The sequence below is a fragment of the Ascidiella aspersa genome, chromosome 2, assembly GCF_963924565.1.
Source record: "Ascidiella aspersa chromosome 2, kaAscAspe10.2, whole genome shotgun sequence".
Classification (NCBI taxonomy): Eukaryota; Metazoa; Chordata; class Ascidiacea; order Phlebobranchia; family Ascidiidae; genus Ascidiella; species Ascidiella aspersa.
The window spans coordinates 38,642,610-38,666,138 of record NC_139448.1 but is presented as its reverse complement, the minus strand read 5'-3'; the positions used below and the strand labels follow the sequence as shown (position 1 = coordinate 38,666,138).

At 34.1% G+C, this 23,529-nt stretch overlaps 1 protein-coding gene across 1 annotated transcript; it reads left to right on the top strand.

Moving 5' to 3' along the window:
• The first annotated feature begins 221 nt into the window (after positions 1-221).
• On the top strand, positions 222-22,769 carry LOC146165657 (cullin-associated NEDD8-dissociated protein 1-like). Its single transcript, XM_083382738.1, has 25 exons — positions 222-342; positions 820-963; positions 1,391-1,498; positions 2,230-2,378; positions 2,842-2,972; positions 3,528-3,749; positions 4,129-4,238; positions 5,587-5,716; positions 6,099-6,206; positions 6,745-6,913; positions 7,780-8,003; positions 8,291-8,401; positions 8,982-9,139; positions 11,445-11,681; positions 11,895-12,094; positions 12,610-12,822; positions 13,644-13,822; positions 14,282-14,410; positions 15,049-15,178; positions 15,539-15,750; positions 17,417-17,559; positions 18,591-18,759; positions 19,998-20,105; positions 21,129-21,263; positions 21,991-22,769. Exons 1-25 carry the CDS (start codon positions 275-277, stop codon positions 22,093-22,095), a joined length of 3,792 nt encoding a protein of 1,263 aa, XP_083238864.1. The 5' UTR covers positions 222-274; the 3' UTR covers positions 22,096-22,769.
• The last annotated feature ends 760 nt before the right edge of the window (positions 22,770-23,529 follow it).

Here is a 23,529-nt window from a genome sequence, read left to right as displayed (position 1 = left end):
TCCGTTAATAAGCTGTAATATATTCATAAACTAGTATAATATCAAGTCTTAATCCCGCTGCCGATGAAAGCTTTAAACTATCAGTTTTAAACGTTTTTTTTTAATTAGTCGCGTACAATATATTAACGCTACGAAATGCGATAAATTTCATGTTTTTCTATTATTTTTGTTTTTTCAATCTGTCTGAACACATTTTCGCCTAACAGTACATACCTATTTTTAGGTTTACCTTACATTACATGTGAAATAGAATTGTATTGTAGCAGCATTAGCAATGGCTAACGCTTCTTATCATATATCCAGTCTCTTGGATAAAATGAACTCTCACGATAAGGACTACAGGTGTGTTTTTACTTTATTTATAATAGAAAGTTTTACACAAAAATATATCTTAAAGTCGAAATGTATTCAAATTTTGGCGCTGGTCTAGAATCCTACCACATATTCAGGGTTTATATTCCTAACATTATTTGGGTTAAGGTGCAAGTTTGAATTCGGGTGGGCCAGGTTTTATTGTTATATTTATTCTCCCATATTTATTTCTATCTTTTTATTTTAATTTTAACAACTTGTTTCGTTACTGTAAAAAAGTGGTATTCTAGACCAGAGCCAAGATTTCAACAAATTGTAAAGAATTAATTTCCCAAAAGTTTATTGCAGAAAGAATGATTATTGGTTTTACCTTTATGATAAAGACTTTTTTGTAACTAAAATAAATCAAATTGATCAATGTTGATTGCTAATTGCAATCATAATTTTTTTTTAATAATTTGTTTTAAATTAAAATAAGCCAGAATTATCAACAAATTGTTCATTTAGATTCATGGCAACAAATGATTTGATGTCCGAGCTGCAAAAAGACTCTATTAAATTGGACGATGAAAGTGAAAGAAAAGTTATTAAAATGCTCTTGAAGTTGCTTGAAGATAAGAATGGAGAGGTTCAGAATCTGGCTGTGAGATGGTACGGTAACGTTGGGTTTTTGTAAAAAAAAGTATTTCTCCTAGTTTAACAAGTAGGATTTTATAATCATAATTGTTTTGGATAGTTATTTGTTTCTTGTGATAACCAAACGCAAACTGACCTGTCTTGTTTTGTTAAATAGCAAATTAATGAAAATTGTTTGATTAAAGATTGAGCATTTATTTATATACCCATTCTAAACAAGTCCACATAAATAAAAAAATAATAAAATTTCAAGTTCTGTCAAACTGTTTTGTATTTTTCAGTTTTCCTTTCCATAAGTTAGATTTTTTAAACCTGTATTTACACTCACTCAATTTCTTAAAAGCATATTCTTTAAAAAATTCTAAGTCTATACAAGTTTCCATGGATAACTCTGCTTTGAAACTAGTAGAACTTTCATTTAAATTTTGTTTTTTAATTTCAGCCTGGGACCTTTGGTGAGCAAGGTTAAGGAATACCAGATTGAAACAATTGTCGACACGCTTTGTAGCAACATGATTTCTGACAAGGAACAACTGAGAGATATTTCAAGGTAAAATATGGAATTAAAAAAAGAAATTATTAAAATACACTCGAATTTTGAACTAGATATAGGGTCATTTAATCTTTTATTTAAAGTTTTTCAAAATTTGTCAACTCATGTTCTCAGATTTTCTTTAAATTTTAAACAATTTTCTCAATACAAAAAAAAGAATGCGAAAAAGTATTCTGCAATAAGCGGCAAAACTTGTTCTATTACTTTAGTCAATGCAACAATGTATTTTAATTATCCACTTTTTAGAAAAATTTTTAAGAAACGATGGCTAACTGGAATTGGCCCTAACTAACTCAATATATAATTAAACATTAAGCTAGCAACGTCCAAAAATATATAGATCATAAAGTTAGTTTGGTTAAAATGTGTAAGTCTATTTCACACTGAAGCTTAAAAATAACCTTTAAACATAATATTTATGAATTCGATCATTAGCTTCAAGTATTAGCATATTTTTGAAGTTAACTATTTGTAGTTGTGAGAACGCATTTACTAGTTAAAATTGACTGAAATTAATAGACAAATAACTGCTATTGTATGTTAACTCTCACAATAAGACAAAGTCAAATCACCGACTGTACAAAAAATTGTGTTGTATTCACAACTTTTATTAAGTACATAATTACATACGCATGTATAAAATTAATTGTAGGTAAAGATGCATTTATAAGATATTTTTCTTACACTTTTTTTAATTCACTTATAAACACTTAATTTACATTTTCCAGCATTGGTTTGAAAACGGTGATTATTGAGCTTCCTCAGTCGAACGTGGGTTTGGTCGGAAATATTTGCAGGAAGATTACAAGTCGACTCACTTCAGCCATCTCAAAACAAAAAGATGTCTCTGTTCAGTTGGAAGCTCTCGATATTCTTGGTAAGCAATGAGTCAGCAACTTATTGCTTACATTTTGATGCTGATTTTTTGATAAATGGTGATAATTGGGGCTGACGATTATGGCTTAGGTATCATTAGTACACGGAAAGCCATCGCAGAATGACTATATCCGTTCATTAATAATGCAAGAAAAGTAGCCTAGAAAAACAACATGTGAAAACAGAATAGAGATTCTAAAACTTATTTGTTTTTTTTGACGGCTGGATATAAAATTTTGTGTCAATTTTTACTAACTGGATTTAAATAAAGAAAATGCAACAAAAAGTGTGGTGAGCTTTAATAAGCTGTCATTCATATTACCGAGGTCGTGAGTTCGAACCTCACTGCAAGCTAGTTTTACGAACGGTATGCAGCAGGCAACTTTCACTACAATCCTAATCAGCTGACTGATTACGGTTTCCGAACGCACAAGTGATTAGTTTATTCCCTTTATTATTTTTAGGTGATCTTTTGAGTCGACACGGTTCTCTTCTCACAAACTTCCACCAACCGATAAAAGAAGCCTTACTTCCGTTGCTCAACAGCAGCAGAATGGCCGTGAGGAAGCGGGCTAATGTTGCCATCGGACATTTGGTGGGTGTGACACAAAAGTTGTTTTCATGCCTATAGATCTCAAACATGTTTAAAAACTTTGGCAATATTTAAATAAGGATACTTTAAGTTTAGATATATAATATACATTTTAAGTTTTTGTTACTTCTCCTGAATCACACATTTGTGAACAAGCATTTTTAGTAACTCTTACTTAATTTTAGATAGTTTTGGAAAATGTTGAATTGTTACTTATTGGTGGGCATTAACAGCACCTTGTCTTTGTCCATGTTAGTCTTAGATGTATTTTATTTATTTATTTTACATTTTAAATATTTTACACTCTGTATTTGTACAGATGAACTGATGATGCTATATGTTTATATGGCGATTTTCTATTAAAAGTTTTAGACCTTGCTGACTAACTGTCGTTCGAAGCGGTGCGCTTCTCAAATTATTAAAAAACTTTTTAATATCATTATTTAATTTTGAATAATTATTCATGAATAATACTTTTAGCTAAAACCTTCAGTTAAAACAAAAGTTTTTCTGAGAAACAACAACGGAAAAAATTGAATAATATGTTCCAATGTTAAGGTGATAAGTTGCAACAACGCTGTTTTCGGGGAGCTGGTGCACCACTTAGTGTCCGAACTGAAGAGCAACGACCACGGGTGCGGAGACGACGACTCGTTGGTTCGAACAAGACGCACTTGCGTCCAGTGCATCTGCTCAATCACGAGGCAAGCAGGACATCGTGTGGGCAGATCTCTCGAACAACTGATGCCACTTGTGACCGAGTTCTGTACGCAAGACGAGGTTGGATTCTTTTAACTTTTTTATATTTGTTTGTTTTTATTAAATCTGTTTAATAATTAAGTTTATTTAAAATTATTTTTGCTGATAAATTAAAAAAAAAATAATAGGAATGTTATTACTTTTTTAAAGTAATAAGGTTTATAAAAAAAATTTGTTAATTTTAATGTATTTCGTAATGTTATTTTTTTATTTATTTAAAACTTTGAAAATGTAGATTACTGATATCATGCTGAATTGCAAAATGTAACAAAAGTGTAAAAAATGTTTTTTTTTTTTGTGCCATCTAAAATCAATTTGAATTAAAGGATTACCGTTACAGTTTTGTGTTTTCCAAACGTGCTTTTAAATAACACGTTTTTTATACTATTACATCACACAGGCTGATGATGAATTAAGGGAACATTGCCTCCAAGCGTTTGAGTTGTTTGTGCGTCGATGTCCGATGGAAATTACTCCACATTTGTCTGCTATCATCAACATGTGCCTGCAGTAAGTTACCATCTTGTAAAATGCACAATATTTCATCTATAGATGTAATTATGTTCTTTAAAACTAAGTGAATTCTTGTTTATGTATGTTAGCAAATATTTGTTTATCAGAATCATTAGGACTTATTCTGATATATGGAATTATTTGGATTTATTAAAAACCAAACCCAAAATAAAATGTTAAAGCTTCATAATTTCAGCATATATTTTAGGAGATGCTTTTGTTATTTTAAGGCGTAAATTTTTTAAGATATTTTTGCGTGTAAGTTTATTTTAGTTTAATAATTGTATGTAGTTCTAATTTTAGCTTTCTTTTCATCTTTTGCGAATTTGGTATACTTTAGTGTGAATACTATGTATCAAACCTTTGCATTTTGCAAAAGACAAGTACTAGTCATAAGGTCTACTAGGCACACAGGCTTACTTTACCACTATTTGCCAATGTGATCGCTGATCGCAAGTATTCATTGTTATCAGTCCCAGGGCTGGGGAGCGACCGTAAAATAGCATTAGCTCCGGCTCCAGCTCCGGAGCCATCAGGCAATTATTAAATGACTCCGGCTCCAGCTCCGGAGCCATCAAACACACACTCAATGACTCCGGCTCCAGCTCCGGTGCCACAGTCACTTATTCAATCGCAAGTTTTAAAATTTGCTTTTGGCTACTAACGTTGGACATGGAACAAAACATAATTTCTTAGCTTTAGCACCACAAATTGAAAAATGGCCCCAGCTCCACAAAAATAATAAAAAGGGCTCAGCCCCCAGCTCCACAAAAATAATAAAAATGGCTCCGGCTCCGGCTCCAGCTCCACAAAAATAATAACAATGGCTCCGGCTCCGGCTCTGGCTTCAGAGAAAATGTTTAGCTCCGGCTCCCCAGCCCTGATCAGTCCTACTATTTTTTTTTTTAATTATTTCTAGATTCGAAACTTAAGATTTTAAAATCCCCGGGGATTCTTTTTTGAACATCTCTAATTGATAACTCTAATCTAATTTTATTAGAAAAAGTTGAAAAAAAATTCAGTTACCATTTTCATGGGGACACCGGACGTGTCCTTGATTACCTTTTACAAAACAGAATGTAGCAAGCAATGGTGCTATTGTTGTTTCTTGACTTGCTCCCCTTTGAGCCTGTGTAGCTCAGTTGGGAGAATGGCAGTCCTGGTATGACCGAGGTCGTGAGTTCAAATCCACTACAGGATAGTTTTTTTTGGCCTGCCCTGCTTGCATCATAGATCAAAAGATTCATAATTGTTGGTCAAATAGCAGCTTCATAAGGTCTAGATTACAGTTGTTGAACACACATGTGTGTGGATCTTTCATTACCTTTGCAAATGTTTTAATGAGGTACTTGACGTACGACCCGAACTACAACTACGACGACGGAGATGACGAGGAGGAGATGGACGATGATCAGGATGTGGAGGAACAAGAGGAGGAAGAGGATTACTCTGATGACGAGGACATGAGCTGGAAGGTGACTTTCGACCATTTATTTGGTTGTCGTGGTATTAAGACAGAAAATGGTCACCAACATTCACAGTCGTGCGATTTTGAGCCGAGTTTAAAATATAAGAACTCAAAAATATTTTTTTTTAAATATAATTTTTACTTGGATGATTGAGATATGGAATGGAAGGTTAAAAATCATCAGTGATTGTGAATATAAGATAAAATGGTGGCCAACATTCATGCTTCTGCCATTTTGAGCCAAGTTTAAAATCTAGAATCAACAAATATTTTGTAAACTGCAATTAATTTGTTTATTATTTGGTCTTTCATTTGTTAATTCTGGCCAAATAATGGTAAATGCTTGTAACTTGTCAGTAATTGTATGTTTAGAAACCCTTTATTTCCAGGTCCGTCGTGCTTCGGCCAAATGTCTTGAAGCAATTGTTTCAACTCGACCAGAATTACTCATGGAGTTTTACCAGAATGTTTCACTTCCATTAATCGCAAGATTTAAGGTAAACTAGTTTTTACACCTGTAAAAGTTGTCTTGCAAATGAACTACAAAAAAATAAGTTTTCTTAATCTCACCCAAATTGGAACTTAAAAAAAGCTTATTTTTATACTATTTTAACAATAATGAAGAAAACTCAATTTAATGAAACTTTATTTTATATACTAATAAAATATTGTTTCCAGTATTAAACCAAAAGAAATGGCACAATTGCTGCTTTTTGATTGTTTCTTAATCTTCCATTTATTAAATGTATTAAATTATTTTTCTTCCAACTTTTTACATATGGAAGATCAATAAAAGATACCTATTATTTTAACAATTTTAATTTTATTTTAAAGTTGATTAATTTTACCATTTTAACTTTGATTTTAACATTTTCACATTGCTTTCACTCTCTACTTTAAGTTTCCAAATTTTACTTTTAATTTCCCTCAGTTTTACCATTTCAACTGTAATTTTACCAATTTTCCAAAAACGCTAAATTGTCTTTTTCACAATTGGTAATGTTTTTTCAAGATTTATTGGTCATCTTTTTGCAGGAACGCGAGGAAAGTGTGAAGACGGATATCTTCAACGCATTCATCGCTCTTGTCAAACACACAAGGGTCGTGACCTCATCCACGGTTGCTATCGGCAACTCGGATGCGATGGAGATGGAAGATGAGTCGTTGTCGCTTCTCATGATGCAAGTTCCGAACATCGTAAAAAGTAAGACAACATTTCATAGAAACTTTACTGCTGAATAATATAATTTATATATTTAAATAAAAGTTTATATAAAAAGCATAGAAATCAATTTGTGTTTAAAAAAAATGTTTCTGTAAAATATTTGTGTTGTACAAGTTTGTCAGTAAGTTATTTTCTTTTCTTTTATAAAAAATAAAGAACCTTTTCCTCTGTAAAATATAATCAGTTAATTCCTAACATTTTCCAAACATACTTTCCAGGTAAAAGATACAATATTATGCACTATTTCATTCTTTGCATTACCTGTAAGGGCAGCTTACAGAAAAAAAAATTGACTGATATAGAAGGAATATAGTAACACCATTGAATCAATGAAAGTACAAAAAAATGTTAATAGTGGTTTTTACTTTTTCTATTTCAACAAATGCACAGAAAGAGGCAAAAGCAATTTACCCAATATGCTTACATTTAGATGTAAATACCTCTTCTCACTTAGTCTGAACATAACTTACTAAGTTTCATTGGCTTCCAAACATCTTCAATAAAAATTTAAAGGCCAGAATATTGTTTTATTGTTTAATATTATGGCTATGAATTATACTGCCGCTGCAGGCATTGTATAAAATCGTTCATCCGAAAAATATCATATTATTATTAAAAAATATATGTGTATGCCAGACAGAAGGCCTAGTTAGATCAACCATTTAATAATTGTTATTTAGAGGTAAATACACAACTGAGTATATTTTTTGGTTATATTTAATCATCATTTTTTCACAGGTAAGAAAATATCCATATGTATCGGACAAACTAATTTATAATTGTTATTTATAAATATATAGACAATAGAGTGTATTATTTTTATGTTTTATCCACATTTTTCACAGGTATGCACAAACATTTGCTGGAGAAAAGCATCAAGACGCGCCATTGTTGTTTCTCGTTGCTCACCCAGCTAATCCTCACCATACCGGGGTCACTTTCAAGCCACTTGGGGGCGCTAATGCCCGGCATCGAGTACAGTTTGACGGTGAATCGAAACAACTCGTCGAACATGAAAATCGACGCCCTCGGCTTCCTACATATTCTGCTGACTAACCATGAACCAGAGGTAGAAGATTATAAAGTTTATCCAATTATGGAATTATGTACAAAGTATTAAGAAAATTAGTTATCTTAATTATCTGTTTTCTAAGAAGTTTACCTGCATTTAATTGCAAAGCATGGCAAAAATTTTTCCATTCGGTCACAATGCCGCCCTAGTATCGCAAAAGTACCGATACTGCCACTTGGCATCAGTATCGACTTCGATCCAGTGTTATCGGACATCTCTAGACTTCGCTAACTATTGAATTACACTGTTGTAAAGGTAACTGACTATTCCGAACTTTATTTCAGACGATTCATCCATTCGTGCAATCTATGGCACCTCGTGTGGTTGTTTGTGTAAAGGACGCTTTCTACAAAATAACCTCCGATGCCTTGCTTGTAATGCAGGATCTTGTAAAAGTAAGTTACTTTTAAATATAACGAGGCATTTGTTTTATGTTATTAGGTAAGCAAACCTATTAAACACAGTATTTTTTTTCTTGAAAACACACTTTAATATCTCTTTCTACGGCAACTTCATTATGTATTTTGGATTAGAAAATATTTGGAATTAAATTTGGATTTCTCAGGATTTCATTTATTGGTTTATATTAATATTACCTCAATAATGCCCCAAGTGTTAAAATTTCAATAGGGAATTTTATTTCTCTTCTAAATTTTGTAATTTTTCCTAAAGTTGTTTGTTGTCCATTTTTTTAAAAATTAAAAGGAAACAAACTGTTATAGGTTTTCTGTTTAAAGATATATTTTTTACAGGAGGATGTTTTCTTAGTTTTCCTAAATCAACTTTCCTAATTAAATACTTTTAAAATAAACTTCCTGAATAATGCGTGTTTGTGATGCACTACCCCTTGACTTTACCATGTCACAGCTGCAGAATAAAGCACAAACCGCTTTACTTCCCAACTAAGTAGTAATTTACTTTCTATATTAAATCCCATCATATTAAAACTTTGTTTTAAACTATCTGCTATTCCAGGTTATCTGCGTTGATTCTGTGACCTTTGACCCGAACCCACTTATCGAGACACTTTACCTTGCTACGCTTCACCGACTAAAGACCTCCGACATCGACCAAGAAGTTAAGGAAAGAGCAATCACGTGCATGGGACAAATCATGTCATCAGCGGGTCACAGGTGGGTTCATATGAATAGGTATCACATGAAGTATCACGTGAGTAGTTATATGCCCCGGGATATCACATAAGTGGTTATATGATCTATCACATGAGTAGTTATATGATCTATCACATGAGTGGTTATATGATCTATCACATGAGTGGTTATATTATGATCTATCACATGAGTGATATATGATCTATCACATGAGCAGTTATATGATCTATCACATGAGTGGTTATATGATCTATCACATGAGTGGTTATATGATCTATCACATGAGTGGTTATATGGGATATCACATGAGTAGTTACATAATCTATCACATGAGTGGTTATATGGGATATCACATGAGTGGTTATATGATCTATCACATGAGTGGTTATATGATCTATCTCATGAGTGGTTATATTATGATCTATCACATGAGTGATATATGATCTATCACATGAGCAGTTATATGATCTATCACATGAGTGGTTATATGATCTATCACATGAGTGGTTATATGATCTATCACATGAGTGGTTATATGGGATATCACATGAGTAGTTACATAATCTATCACATGAGTCGTTATATGGGATATCACATGAGTGGTTATATGATCTATCACATGAGTGGTTATATGGGATATCACATGAGTGGTAATATGGGATATCACATGAGTGGTTATATGATCTATCACATGAGCAGTTATATGATCTATCACATGAGTGGTTATATGATCTATCACATGAGTGGTTATGTGAGGTATCACATGAGTGGTTATATGGGGCATCACATGAGTGGTTATATGGGATATCACATGAGTGGTTATATGATCTATCACATGAGTGGTTATATGATCTATCACATGAGTGGTTATACGATCTATCACATGAGTGGTTATATGGGATATCACATGAGTAGTTACATAATCTATCACATGAGTAGTTATATGGGATATCACATGAGTGGTTATATGATCTATCACATGAGTGGTTATATGATCTATCACATGAGTGGTTATATGGGATATCACATGAGTGGTAATATGGGATATCACATGAGTGGTTATATGAGGTATCACATGAGTAGTTATATGAGGTATCACATCAGTGGTTATATGGGGCATCACATGAGTGGTTATGTGAGGTATTACATGAGTGGTTATATGAGTAATCGCATGAATAGTTATATGATCTATCACATGAGTGGTTATATGATCTATCACATGAGTGGTTATATGGGATATCTCATGAGTGGTTATATGGGGCATCACATGAGTGGTTATATGAGGTATCACATGAGTGGTGATATAGTCTATCACATGGGTGGTTATATGAGGTATCACATGAGCAGTTATATGATCTATCACATGAGTGGTTATATGATCTATCACATGAGCAGTTATATGAGGCATCACATGAGTTGCTATATGAGGTATCACATGAGTAGTTATATGAGGTATGACATGGGTGATTATATCGGGTATCACATGAATGGTTATATGGGCCATCACATGAGTGGTTATATGAGGTATATATCACATGAGTGGTTATATGAGGTATCACATGAGCGGTTATATGATCTATCAAATGAGTGGTTATATGGGATATCACATGAGTGGTTATATGGGATATCATATGAGTGGTTATATGGGATATCACATGAGTGGTTATATGGGGCATCACATGAGTGGTTATATGAGGTATCACATGAGTGGTGATATAGTCTATCACATGAGTTGTTATATGAGGTATCACATGAGTTGTTATATGAGGTATCACATGGGTGATTATATCGGGTATCACATCAATGGTTATATGGGATATCACATGAGTAGTTACATAATCTATCACATGAGTGGTTATATGAGGTTTCACATGAGTGGTTATATGAGCTATCACATGAGTGGTTATATGAGGTAATCACATGAGTGGTTATATAATCTATCACATGAGTGGTTATATGAGGTATCACATGAGTGGTTATATGATCTATCACATGAGTGGTTATATGATCTATCACATGAGTGGTTATATGAGGTATCACATGAGTGGTTATAAGATCCATCACATGAGTGGTTGTATGGGATATTACATGAGTGGTTATATGATCTATCACATGAGTGGTTATGTGAAAACACTATAAAGCCGCAGCTACTGGCATTTATCTAAACTTGTCACTTGTGTATGTACACAATTAGGCGCAACCATCGCAGTTAAACATTAAATTATATTGGTTTGAACTACCTGAAACAAACGGTAGAATTGGATACAAATCCCATTTTTAGCAAGTATAAGCCTACTTCTCCTGATGTTTACAAAATACGTTTTAGGTTGACAGCTGAAGTCCCGGCAACTCTTCAACTTTTCCTCGATCGACTTCGCAACGAAATCACTCGATTGACGGCCGTAAAGTCGCTTGATGCGATGGCACAATCCGGTCGAGTGAACCTCGTCTCCATACTGAGCCAAGCTATGCCGGTCCTCGCAAACTTTCTGCGCAAAAACCAACGCTCGCTCAAGATTTCCACGCTCAAGTGTTTGGACAGTATTTTCAAGAACTTTTCAAAGTATGTCTTTCTGTGTTTTTTTAAAACTGTTTACCTTTTATGTAGGTATTACTTCTGCCTCTTTCAGTAACTTAAGGAAAGAATCAGCATTTAGTACTTAAGGGAATAGTTGTGTAGTCTTAAAAATTTGTTGGCCTCACCAAGACAAACTGTAAAAACCTCTGCATGTGTGTATACTGTTTTTATCCAAAAATCGCACATTTCTTCCATCAGTGACATCACAATCGAAATGATGACGTCAGTAATAGATGAGGTGCCCCAGCTGATCAGCGACACGGACCTCCACATCACACAACTCGCAATGCAGCTGACCTCACTAATGGTGCAACAACCAATATCAAGCGGAATAAAGGGAATGCTAAACGAAATCCTGCCCAATGTTTATGTCATCGTCAAATCTCCGCTGCTACAAGGTACGACTCATAAACGCTGACTTTTGATTTTCACAGGGGTGCTTAATTATTATTCCCCTAAATATGCTGTCACTAAATGCCTGCTGAAAAAATGAGTTTATACAGTGAGTAAAATGTAATTAACTTTAAGTATTCAATACTTTTAATACTTATCATGCAAAAAAATATTACCTCTCTTATTTTTGGGAATGCCCATTAATGGTTGATCGGTTTCGTTTTATTGAAAAACGGCCTTTATTAGTTTTTTTACCTAAACCTTTGTATTTATTTAGGGGGGCTGAGCACCCCAAGTTTTTCTAGGGATGCCCAGAGCACCCCTAGCACCCAAACTTAGTGTCTACGGTTGAGTAGAACCTGGATAATATTTAATTTTTTGGTGACATTTTAGGTCGCAGTGGTTTAAGATTGCCATCACCAGAGGCCTCAAAATTATTTATGTATTTTTTGCGCTCAGTTAAATTTTCGCTTGGTTATTAACTCCTGTGATAATATATTTTTAATTTTTTGTCCATTAGGTGGCGCATTAAATGCAGTCCTTGAATTTCTGCGAGTCCTCGTAACGTGCAGTGATGTACGACGCAAGCAGGGCGACGAAACGTTCGTGTCGTTCCGAGATGTTCTTCGATCGCTCATTGAACCCATCTACCCACAAAGGACAACCAAACAAAAAACTTCGTCGCCGCAGAGCGCAGAAACTCCGCTACATAAGCAAGCTTTTCATTCAACAGGTTAGAATAAGGATTTTAGTTTTAATATTACTTTTTTTTTATTTATAATTTTATCAAAAAAGGTTTGTTTTCAGTCTAATTTTTTACGAGTTTTCTTTCAGATATTTGTGTGTTTATTTTAAAATTAATTATAATTTGTTAACTGTTCTATGTGTGTTTGTCAATATAACGACGGCTTAAAAAATTCTGAATTTCTATTAAAAAACTACTGTAAATTGTTCAACTCTCATATCTACTTTCTTGGAAATTGTAAGAAACATACTTTTCTGATTAGTTGAAATTCCATTTTTTTTTTAAATGAATAAGTTAACTTTTCCAAAGTTGACGTCTACTTTTGTTGAAGTTTATTGTAAATATTTTTACTCATTAAACATAAAGTTATTATTGCATCTAAATATTCAATTGAATACGAATCCAATCCCCAATGTAAAAGAAATCCACTTTTTCAATTGAATAAAAATAAACTTTAGCTAATAATACAAAATCGGTTTCCGAAACAAACACAAATATTCCATTGCGGATAAATGCATCTCTGCAGAAACATACTTTATTAAATATATGAAAATACATGGAAGGAAGAAATATACTTTTTCTTTTACATTAAAATCTACTTCTCTAAAAAAATAAAATAGAATTATTGATCAAATAAATAAAAAATCTCAAATTTAACTACTATCCATTTCACAATGAATAAGAAATCTACTTTTTTGACTAAATCTACCTTCTATTTTTTTTTCAATCTACTTTACAATTAAATTAAACCCACATCGATGATTAAATAAATATAATTTCCCAATCAAACCCAAACCATCTACTTGCAGCAAAATGCATCTCTGCACTTGTGGTCGCTTGTCCCTCCGAGTGTGAGATGATAGTTCGTCAGTTCATGATGGATGTGGGCAACCAGAAGTCCACCGAAAGCATCCGGACTTTTGTTCTTCTGGCTCTTGGAGAAATCGGACAAAACGTTGATCTCAGCTCATTCAAAGACCTAGATACGGTTAGAGGGGATTTTTAGTGAAACTTTGCTGCATTTTTCATCTTTTTGATTTGCGTTAAAATTCAATCTGTAGCTCATTCAAATTCGTGGAATTTTTTTGGTGTTTTCTTATTTTAATTTTTAAATTCGATTTTTAGCTGTTGACCTATTTTTATCCATGTCAGGTATAAATCGGTACTTTGACATGGTTAGGCGAATTTGTAAGGGATTTTAACTTTGTTTTTCTACATGTTGATTTTTAATAAAATATAAAGTTATAGCTTATTTGTAGAACTAGACACTGTTAGTTGGGATTTTTTTTATCAGTGTTTACCAGCAATTAGTGCTTTCTTTTAGCATTGAATTATTAGCACTTCATTAATAATAAAATGACAAATTATATCAAACATAAACAGTTTAACTTTCGGTTTTGAGGTGCGCTTACTCACTGTTTGTTCAATGTTTATATTTTCTTGGCAGGTTATAATCGGCGCTTTCAGTGCTTCGAACGAGGAAGTCAAGTTTGCCGCTTCGTTTTCACTCGGAAGAATCTGCATCGGGAACTTACAACATTATCTGCCAGGAATGCTCAAGCAGATTCAACAACAGGTCAATATCTTATCTATCTAACTTTAAAACAATGTTCTACAGAAGTATGTTAATATTTTTAAGACGTTTAAAAAAAACGGTTATCCATAGCCAGTTTCGTACTTTGCTAATGTTGTTATTTTTTGTAGACTTTCAAGCAAAATTCTGCCTATTTATAGTACAACAAGATATGAATATTTAAGCTCGAACTTTACGCTTATATTATCAGTTTTGAATCTGTGACAATCCGATCTCAAATTGGCACAGGTAATAGTTAATTAGTTATTTCGGCAAGAGTTTGCGAGAAAACCTATTGATTTCTACCTTAAAAGGTAATTTGTTTTAAAAAAAAGTTAACAACTTAAAGAAACTTAAATTTTTAACGCTAACGCAAGTTTGTCGTAATGACCTGAAAAAAATTCAATAAACCTTCGCTTGTTTGAGCATAATAATAATGACGTCATTTGTTATCGAATCGCGATACTTTTTGTCCAAAATATCGGGCATCGCTATCGGGGTGAAAGGTCAAGTGTCAGAAGTCTTTTGTTTTAAACCTTTTATTTTCTCTCAGTCGAATACAACCGGCTTCGTCCCAATATTATTGAAGATTTCTTGCTCATATATATTTCACAATTCTAACTCTTTAATTTTGCCCACAGTCTAAGATGCAGTATTTGCTGCTCCACTCACTCAAGGAAACCATCACACACTCACCACCAACGGCGCTGGAGAGCTACATGGCAAATATCTGGAGTTTGCTTTTCAAGTTTTCCGAAAGTCCCGAAGAAGGTGGGTGTAAATTTCCTGTACCGGTTGGTGCCTTGTATCGTATCTTGGTTCAATAATACTTTATAATTATATATATTACCTTTGCCAAACAGTGTTTTACCCGTGATGGATTTTAACTTATTTTCGCCAGAAAATACTTGTTTTGCCTTAAGTTTTAGACCTTTTTTATTCATTTATTTCTTACTGATTTTTAAATTAATAAATGTGTTGTACATTTGTTTTTTTAAACCTTGAATATATAATATATATATAAAAAATTAACAAAAAAAAAAAAATACAACTTTTTACCAGATTTTTATAGAAACGCTCAAAGCATCCGACGATTTCCCTTTAATTCTCTTATTCCCCACATTCCCATAGGAACCCGCAACGTAGTGGCCGAATGCCTTGGTAAGCTCACACTGATCCACCCTGAGCGACTCCTCCCCAAACTACGATCCTTCCTCACCAGCAAGTCGCCCTTAATCCGGAGCACTGTGGTCACTGCTGTAAAGTTCACAATCTCGGACCAACCGCTCTCTATCGACACCTTGCTGCGAGAATGCTTCGGAGATTTCCTCAGCTTACTGGAGGTAAACAAATATTGTAAAAAACAATTGGTTTTTGTTTTAAAAAATGATTTTTGGTAGAAAAAAATCAACAAACTTTTAAATAAATTATTTTTATTTTAAATACTGCGAATTATTTTTGGAAAGAAAAACAAACAAACTTGATTTAAAAAAAAATGTTTTGTTTAGGTCAGAAACAACTTAATTTTGGCAGTCTGGCCTATTTGGATTTTCTTATTTGTTTGCAATTCTTGTTTGAAATTCGTTTGTTGTTTGTTAATTTAATAGGTACAGGGTTGTTTCTAAGCAAAAATTTACACTCGCCAGTTGGGCGAGGCGAGCGGTAACCAATCAGCACTCGCCCGGACGAAATAACACTCGCCAAAAATATCTGGTGCCGTTTGTAAACTACCGTCCTAGCGCGGTCATTTCTTTGGGTTATCGTTGTTAAGAATCCACTTGTTTAAGCCTTTTCGTGTTTTAATAAATTCCTGTACGTGTACACTGATAAAGACTTCAGTATCGGATCGGATCCATAAGTTTTTAATCGTTAACCTGACTTATGGTTTCTATACGTATACATTAGTTTTTATAAAAGTCAGGTCGTTTATTTACATGCATGGATAAATACATTAATGACCCATAAAGCAGTTTACGCTTAAAACAATGTTTTTCAGCAACATATTTGCAATCTTTAGTGAAAAAATAACACCATTTTTCTAAAAATGCTCCCGCGCGCGCTCTCGTTTTTTCGTATTGTGACAGTTATTTGCTTGAAGGACGTTTCACCGCAGGTTGCTTCGCGCCACAAACAAAACGCCACATTTTGCCTAACACTATAGTTACTGGTTGAACAGAAAATACTGACAAAATAGTCAAATTTACATCTAAACCATTCATTCGAAAAGTTAAAAACCACATGCACCAGAGGTTCTATGCTGAGCGACGCCCTATAGTGGGTCGTTTCAATTTTTTAAGGGTCTCCGCTATGGTTCGGTTTGTATTTTAACGTAATTCCCATAAAAAATATTTTATCTCATAGAAAAATGTTATTTTTTAAGCTTTGGCTTGGTTGACCGCTATTAAATTAAAAGATCACGTAGACTAATTGCTAATTATCAGCTGTAGTTACACAAGTAGGCGACATAAGATGACGTCTTTGATTGTTTGTCCGTAAACGACTTTTTGAAAATGGGACAAAGAGTCTTTATTACGAGCCCCGAATGTGACTTCGATTAACCTTATTATTTGTGTAGTGTTGAATGTATTTGCGTCTTAGTTTTTAAGGAAATAACTGGCGCTAAGTAATATTTTGCTTTGGTGGTGCTTAACACAAGTTGTCCTACACCAACTAATTAAATTTCTCGCCGAAGCCACTCATCAGTCGGGCGAGTTGGTGTCAACCAGCACTCGCCCGGAGCGATTTGCACTCGCATTGGCGAGCGGGCGAGTGCTTAAGCCCAACCCTGAGGTATGATGGTAAAAAACTTATTTTGTCAGTTGTGGGTTAGTATTTGCAATTCTTTTTTGAAACTATTTTGTTGACCTGATGAAGCACTGGTCGGTTTTGCGAAAGCTTCTCAAGAATCAATATATTTTGTCTTTATATAGTGCCACCCGGTTACTTACTTATAGCCATGAATGTCTTCAGTTATTGATCTGTATCACCAAATGCTTTAATCTACTTCAGGACGCCGACTTGAACGTACGTAGAGTGACCCTGACCCTCCTCAACTCGGCAGCCCACAACAAATCGATGCTTATAAGGGATTTATTGACACAAGTTCTACCGAAGCTTTACAGCGAGACCAAGATACGCAAGGAACTGATAAGGTACGGAGCAGTGTTGGAACGGCTTGTTTATGATAAACCTTGTAGATCCGGTACTAAAGTTATTATAAGTGTGCAGGAATTATTAATTACACAATACCTTAAATAAGGTACTTTATTTGTAGTCACCCATGAGAGATGTAGGGTTTGAATTACCCTCTAGGCCAGGGGTTCCCAACCTTTTTACGATCTCGTAACACTTGGACGCTCTGTAGTGGTACGCGTACCACTTCAGCAGAAAAATAATTTAATTGAATCATATTTTTATCTATTTTTAGCTTACAACTAACATTATTCAACGCTATTTGTAGCTTAAGGCTTAAGCTATAAAACGGTAGGATGAGTAGATCATATCTATCAAGAGCGATCATTTGGCATAATTAACGCCAACAGTCCCACAGCGTTGTACGCTTTACAAAGCAACTGTGCTCCTTGTCAACAATTGACATGGCCTGTATTTTGAAGATTGCGTTGTTTCGAAACAACAGGAATAGTTACGTAACAATAAGAATGGGCTTCGGGGAATTTTGTTTTATTGAAATAAAACCAGAAAACAAAATATAAAGTTGTGAATCCAGGGTTTTGTAAAAAAAAACGAAAGCTACTCGCGTACCACCTGAAAAACCTTCGCGTACCACTAGTGGTACGTGTACCACAGGTTGGGAACCCCTGCTCTAGGCTCTAAACATACGCAAGGTTGAGGGGGAAAAAGAGCATGAATGCATATTAATTTAAAATTACTTTTTAGCATTTAAACAACTATGAGATAAAGTATATAATGTTAAAAAAAAATAAAATGTTGGAAAAAAAACATAATAAAACCTGATTGAAGAATAAGAAAAAGTGATATTTAGTTGGCACAATATGTAGTTTGTGGGAGTTATGGCCTGATGTACTTCAAATATATTAAGTTAGTAAAACTTCGATTGCAGTATTAAAATAAAAAAAATTGTATAGAAAAATTAAAATTTCCCCTTTAAATAGAGTTCATGTTTTTAATTCTGCTTGATATTTATGTTTCACCGACATCACAGGGAAGTTATGATGGGTCCATTCCGGCACACAGTAGATGACGGATTGGATGTTCGCAAAGCAGCATTTGAGTGTATGTACACACTACTCGAGTCGTCTGTCACTCAACTCGACATCTTCGAGTTCCTAACCTACGTTGAAAGTGGATTAAAAGACAGCTACGACATCAAGGTAAGAATCTCTTATTTCGTGTTTCTGGGGTCGTAAGTTCGAATCCCGACGCTGCCAACTTTGTTTTCTGTATAACATTTAAAAGGTATTTAAAGATGACTGTTTTTTGATACGGCCACATAAAATAGTGCTCTTAACGGAGGCGATGTCGTCCACTGAGGACATCAAAGGTAAAATTCTGTTGTAAATCGTTTTATGTTCCTGAGGTCGTGAGTTCGAATCTCGCCTCTGTTAACATTTCCTTCTTTTCTAAACATTTAAAAGTATTTAAAGAAGACTGTTATTTGGTAAATGATCACGTAAAATGGTGTTATTAAACGGAGCCGATGTCGTCTCAAGGGGGAGATTGTGGACACCTGGGGGGGTATTTACAACAATTTTTAAGTTTGGGGTCAATTTTGCAAAGGCCTGCAGTGACGAAAACATCAAGGTAACTTGTGTTGTGAATCGTTTCATGTTTCTGAGGTCGTGAGTTCGAATCTTGCCTCTGCCAACTCATGTTTTCTGCAAAACATTTAAAAAGTATTTAAAGATGACTGTTTTTTGGTACAGTCACGTAAAATAGTACAACCTAGCGGGATATTTACAACAATTTTAAAATTTTGGAGCGTTTTTACAATTACCTTTATTATTAGAGGTTGACTACTAATCAGGGATAGATACAAAGTAAAAAGCCGAGAATTCGAAACCTAACCATTCCGAGAGTGAGATACCTGGGATACAAAATGGAGGCCAATTTATAACTTGTCTTGTTTAAATATCTTTTCAACCTGTTTCGGTTTAGCACTAAATATATGATATTGGAAATCACCCCTTACAAGATTAATGTCGACCTTAATTCCTGATCAGTAACATCAGAATATTCTAGCAAAGGGTGTGGAAAAAGTAGGCGCACAGTTATTCAACTTTTTTAGGCAGCATTGAATGGCCACCACGCTCACCTGACCTGGCACCAATCGATTTCTTTTTTGGGGGTGTTGTAAAGAACAAGGTGTATGAGAAGAACTCCAAAACAATATATTTACTTTTAGACCAAACCCTACTTTTTATATCTGTAAGCTTACTTTTGGCCCACTCTGTCTCTGCATATATATATTAGGAAATTTTAATAGTGTCTCACCTGAATTGCCTTGCTAGGTTGCCTACACTCTATAGTGTCGGTTATTTTTAAATAATTGACAAAAACGTCCAAACAATCTTACAACTTTCTTTTTTCTTTTGATATTTGTTCTTGACAGATGCTCACTTTCCTGATGTTAGTCCGTTTATCCCACCTATGTCCCACAGCAGTTCTGCAACATGTTGATCGGCTTATTGAACCACTACGAGCCACTTGTGCTGTTAAGGTATGTTCAATAAGGGGCGCCATAAAAATATTTTATTCTTTAAAACTTTTTCAATCTTTAAATCCATAAAGTCTTTTAATCTTTAAAAGCCTTTAAATGGAATTGGCATTTAAAAAAATCCATCTTTTTCCGAAAATCTTTCAATTTATTTTATGTGCAGCTTCACGTTAAATGCTAAATAAATGCGAATAAAAACACTTTTTTAACTAAATGTTAATGTGTTGAGAATTTAACTTCCTATTTTCGAATTGTATTTAAAACAAGGCAATCTAATTTTAGGTCATTGAAAGGCAATAAGTTTTCTCTTGAAAAGCATTTGAATGTCTTTGAATTCTTTTTATATAACTTTGTCACAACCCTATGAATATAATGAACGAAGGTGAAGTAAAAACTATTGGAAATTATCAACGAAAAATTTGTTTTAAAGTTTCTTGATTTAAATTTCTAATCTTTATAAAAACATTTTTTAAAGTTTTATTTAGTTTAATGAAAATATGTAAAGGGATAATGGAAATTAAAATAACCCCTTTTTACTTCTTAAAGCAAAGGTAGGCTGGGTAAACAGGGATTAAGCCAATTTTAGTTAAGTCCTAAACCTCCATTATATTGTTGTATATATACGATAGTATTGACAGAAACATATTGTTTTCAAAATAATTTTAACTAATAGATATTGCCTTCGCCGAATTACCTACACTTACTGGTAAGCTTTATTATAAAACCTGTAGTTGCGGTAAAACATTCACCAAAGCACGAATTCGTCATTTAACCGAAATTGAAACATACTTATACTCAATGTATATTCTGTGACCAAGTCCTTCTCAAGTTGTACTGGCCAACGAAAAGGGCACCCATATATAGTACACATGATGTCTTTACAAAGGCCTACTAAGATCAGTCGACCTAATCTGGATTTGATTCGGTAAACCTTTCTGAAGGGATCATGATTATCAAAACTGTTTTGTATTTTTCGCAACGTTATTACATTATGGTCGACCTGTATTGTTGTACCTTGTTATTCAGGTGAAAGCTGACTCGGTGAAGCAAGAATTTGAGAAACAAGACGAGTTGAAGAGATCAGCGCTTCGAGCTGTCCACGCTCTGCTGGCGATTCCCGAAGCTGATAAGTCGCCTGCTATGAGCGAGTTTCTGGCGCAGGTGAACTATATTAACTCAGTGTTCATTACTTCTACATTAACTTAAGCAAAAGTATTCATAATTTATATTACCTTAAGTAAAAGTATTTATAACTTATATATTAGCTTTTGCTTGTACAACTAAAAAAATAACAAGTATCTCAACAAGAAACTTTAAGCCGCAAACGTTGGTAAATACTGCAATAAGTGTACTATTGTGACCTTGACTTTTTACTTGGCTATGATCGTGCGAAAAAATGAGTTCCTTTTTGTTCAGTAAACTTTAGTTCAATAATTGTTTGGTAAAATTGGCTTGTAGTCTATTGTTGAATTATAATCGGACACTGCTCAGGTTAAGATGAATTAGCCATTATTTTATTTTGTAAGTTTAATTGATTAAAATTATTTTTCTTTCCAACGGCGTGACTTGGACTTCAAAAAAAGAAAAACTTCTTTGAAAAACAATGTGGCGTGTTGTTAATTAAAATTAAAACATCTTAATGCAACAACCGCGACCCAAAATGAAATCCAAACCAAACAGTCAAATGAGATCACTTGGGAAGCGAACGTTCTCTCTATGACGTCAAAACCTTGTTGATTGGCTTTATTTGAAAAAAGAGATATTTCCGTCTCGCGTGTTTAAAAAGAAAACGACAAAAAAATGCAATTCTGCCAACTGACGCGGCCCAAATAATCAAATCCGAGCGTTCTCTTTATGACGTCACAACCTTGTTTGTTGTCTCACACAGGTGCGCTCGAGCTCGGATCTCTCCGCGATGTTCGAAACCATCCAGAAGGATTCTGTTCCTTCCTCCGTCTCTTCTGTTTCCATGGAAACCATGGACACGAGCTAGACGCGTGCGGGGAAGTCCCCGATCCGGGAAACTCCTTGTCAAGTTCAAGATTGAATTTAATCGCGCGTTTTTTATTGGTTGCTAAAAATGTCTCTGTCTGACTTTAAAGAGGATTTTGTTTTTGATTAATCACTCTATAAGAAAAACACTCCCTAAGGTAATGATATTTAGGGGCATTTTGAAAGAAATAATAAGCGCTTTAAAAGTTCAGTTAGAGTTTGAAAGTCCTAAAAATCCGCTCAGCAGATGTCTGCACCCTTACCGCGCAATTATTTTGTTGATCGTAAAAAATTTAACTTAAGAGCCTTCTTTCGCCTAATTCTGCAAAATATCTTTTGGTCATTTTAAAAACACAATAATTACCAATATTAACGTATTCTTGAAAAGTGAAATCCGCCCAGTAAATAACTTCAGAGTTGCAATATTTCACCCAAATGCTTTGCATGCTGCTTAAGTTGTTCAACCAATGTTCCGAGTCACACCGTTGATTTATTGGCCAATTGGCGACATTTTGTGTCCAGTTGGATGACTTAACTTACCACGCTCATTTCAAAGGTAATTATCGGTTCTGATAATGTTGTTTTTTGTTCCAGTCCAGCTTTTTGTCAAATGCTATTCATAATGATTGAAATTTGTTTGTTTGTTCTGTCGCAAATAAATACAGTTCTATAGCGTGCCTTGCAAGCTTTTAAGAAGTTTACCGTTACGAGAAGTTACCAGCGTGCAAATATTCGTAGAACTTATTTTAAGAATAACGTGTGGTGCTAGAATCTGGTAAATATCCATCACATTTTGATACGATGTTAGTTGTTTAAATCCTAAGGAAATTTGAAATATTCGCCAATTGGTTTACTGTTATGTCACTATAAAACAAATTGAAACAACACACATCGGGGTGTACCTACTCTTTGGGCAACTATTTATTGCACTTTAATCGTACAAAAGCAATTGTATGAAGAAGTTTACCACCAGAACCAAACTTGAAAAAAAACTAAATGACTCCCCCTTAGTATTAGAAACGGCAGCCTAGCCGAGAACCACTCACTTCCATGAGTAGGCTACTGCTGCCCAAGGTCAAATGTTTCTAAATATTGAAATGTAATGCTTGATACTTTCTTATAAAAAAAAAACGCCTAATCTTCGAACTGTATTATAACAGTTCGCTGAAAAAGTGGTTTTACAAACTAACGAATATCAACGTGTCATTTTTATCACCGTAATTTCAGTTACGTAACGACCCACTAATTACGTCATCTTTCGTCACTTACGTCACAGCTGCATACCGCCGTGGTCCGGATTGCGTAAGTTGTCGGTCACGCGCAAAGTTGAAAAAGTTAACTCGGATCATTTTTTAATATTTTGATGTTTAAGTTAATTATATAAATGCTCTAAAAACACTGACATTTCTAACTTGTTTGAATTCTGGTAAACTTC

Bases quoted from the DNA above. Each gene is read 5' to 3' on its own strand.
- LOC146165657 (XM_083382738.1), top strand. From the start codon at position 275: ATGGCTAACGCTTCTTATCATATATCCAGTCTCTTGGATAAAATGAAC. The intron at 343-819 runs GTGTGTTTTTAC...TTGTTCATTTAG, and splicing joins TCTCACGATAAGGACTACAG to ATTCATGGCAACAAATGATT. The intron at 13,823-14,281 runs GTTAGAGGGGAT...TTTTCTTGGCAG, and splicing joins CATTCAAAGACCTAGATACG to GTTATAATCGGCGCTTTCAG.